We start from the raw sequence: 1,458 nt of genomic DNA on the forward strand, positions 1-1,458 counted from the left end.
ATCCCCCTGCCAGCTATGTCTCCCCATCCTGGTCTATGAGCTCCTTGGGATTGACCTGTGAGGCCAAGCCCTCGGAAGCTGGGCAGGGCTCTTAGGCCATCAGCTCTCTGCTCCTCCATCTCCTCACCCTGCAGGGTAGATGAGGTGAACTGGACCACCTGGAACACCAACGTGGGCATCATCAATGAAGACCCAGGCAACTGCGAGGGCATCAAGCGCACCCTGAGCTTCTCCCTGCGGTCAGGCCGAGGTGAGGTATAAGAGAAGGGGTGCTATGGCATGTTGAGCAGGTGAAGCCTTGGGGTTCCCCATTTCTTGCTGGCCTTCCTCACCCCGCAGCCTGAGCACTGGAATAGCCCCAAGTGTCACCCACCTGCACACACTTAGTCACGGACACCCTTGTGTGCTCTCATGCACATCCACACAGCTGACTGCACCACGTGCCCATGCACGCTGGCTCTGCCAGCACCCGTGGCTCAGGCACCTGTCCTCAGTGCCCAGGGGAAGCAGCTCGGCAACCTGGACGGCCAGCCTCATTGTGAGCTGTTCTGTGGTCTCTGCCCCGTCCCTCACACCGAGTGTCTGCTCTAAGCATTGTGAGACATAGGGACACAAACAGGGACGTGCGAACACTCATGTGTGGACTCATCCAGGCAGGTAGAGGAGGGAAGAATGGGAGGTTTGGCCTGAACCGGAAAACAACCTTTTTTACAGTTAATGGTACACATTTAACAGTAGACATTAAATTAAAGGTCTAATTGAACATATTCACTTAAAAATGAAGCTAACCTAGCTTATGCTGAACACATTTTGAACTATGATCACAACCCCACACGAATTCTTTGTTTTTCATTTTTTAAAGATTGGTAAAATATATATGACATAAAATTTGCTGTTTTAACTGTTTTTTAAAGTGTATAATAATTATTAATTATATCCACAATGTTGTGCAACCATCACCACTATCTGTTTCCAAAACTTTTGCATTATTCCAGACAGAAACTCTATACCCATTAAACAATTACTCCCAATTTACACGCCCCGCCACCCACCGCTGGTAACCTCTCTTCTACTTTCTGTCTCTGTGAGTTTGCTAAGTCTAGGTACCTCATACACGTGGAATCATACATTCTTTGTCCTCTTGTGTCTGGCTGAATAACACTCCACTGTATGTATACGGTACACCATATTATATTTATCCACTCATCTGTCGATTGACATTAGGATTGCTTCCACCTTTTTGGCTATTGTGAATAATGCTATGAATGTCAGTGTATAAGTTTTTGTTTGAATCCCTGCTTTCAATTCTTTTGGATAGGAGTGGAATTGCTGGATTATATGATAATTCTGTTTACCTTTTTGAGGAACTGCCAAACTGTTTTCCAAAGCAGCTACATCGTTTTACATTCCCACCAACAATGCATGAGGGTTCCAGATCCTCACCAACATTTGTTCTTT

The 1,458-nt window shown here is 46.4% G+C and overlaps 1 protein-coding gene across 1 annotated transcript in view; it reads left to right on the forward strand.

Annotated features, from left to right (window-relative positions):
• Window positions 1-1,458, forward strand: part of TRPV1 (transient receptor potential cation channel subfamily V member 1) — a 39,330-nt gene that overhangs the window by 32,710 nt on the left and 5,162 nt on the right. Inside the window, exon 14 of the mRNA XM_019659836.1 lies at window positions 79-250. Coding sequence (XP_019515381.1) covers window positions 79-250 — 172 coding nt within the window. The remainder of the gene's footprint in view (window positions 1-78; window positions 251-1,458) is intronic.

This window comes from Hipposideros armiger, unplaced genomic scaffold (assembly GCF_001890085.2).
Source record: "Hipposideros armiger isolate ML-2016 unplaced genomic scaffold, ASM189008v1 scaffold_304, whole genome shotgun sequence".
Taxonomy (NCBI): domain Eukaryota; kingdom Metazoa; phylum Chordata; class Mammalia; order Chiroptera; family Hipposideridae; genus Hipposideros; species Hipposideros armiger.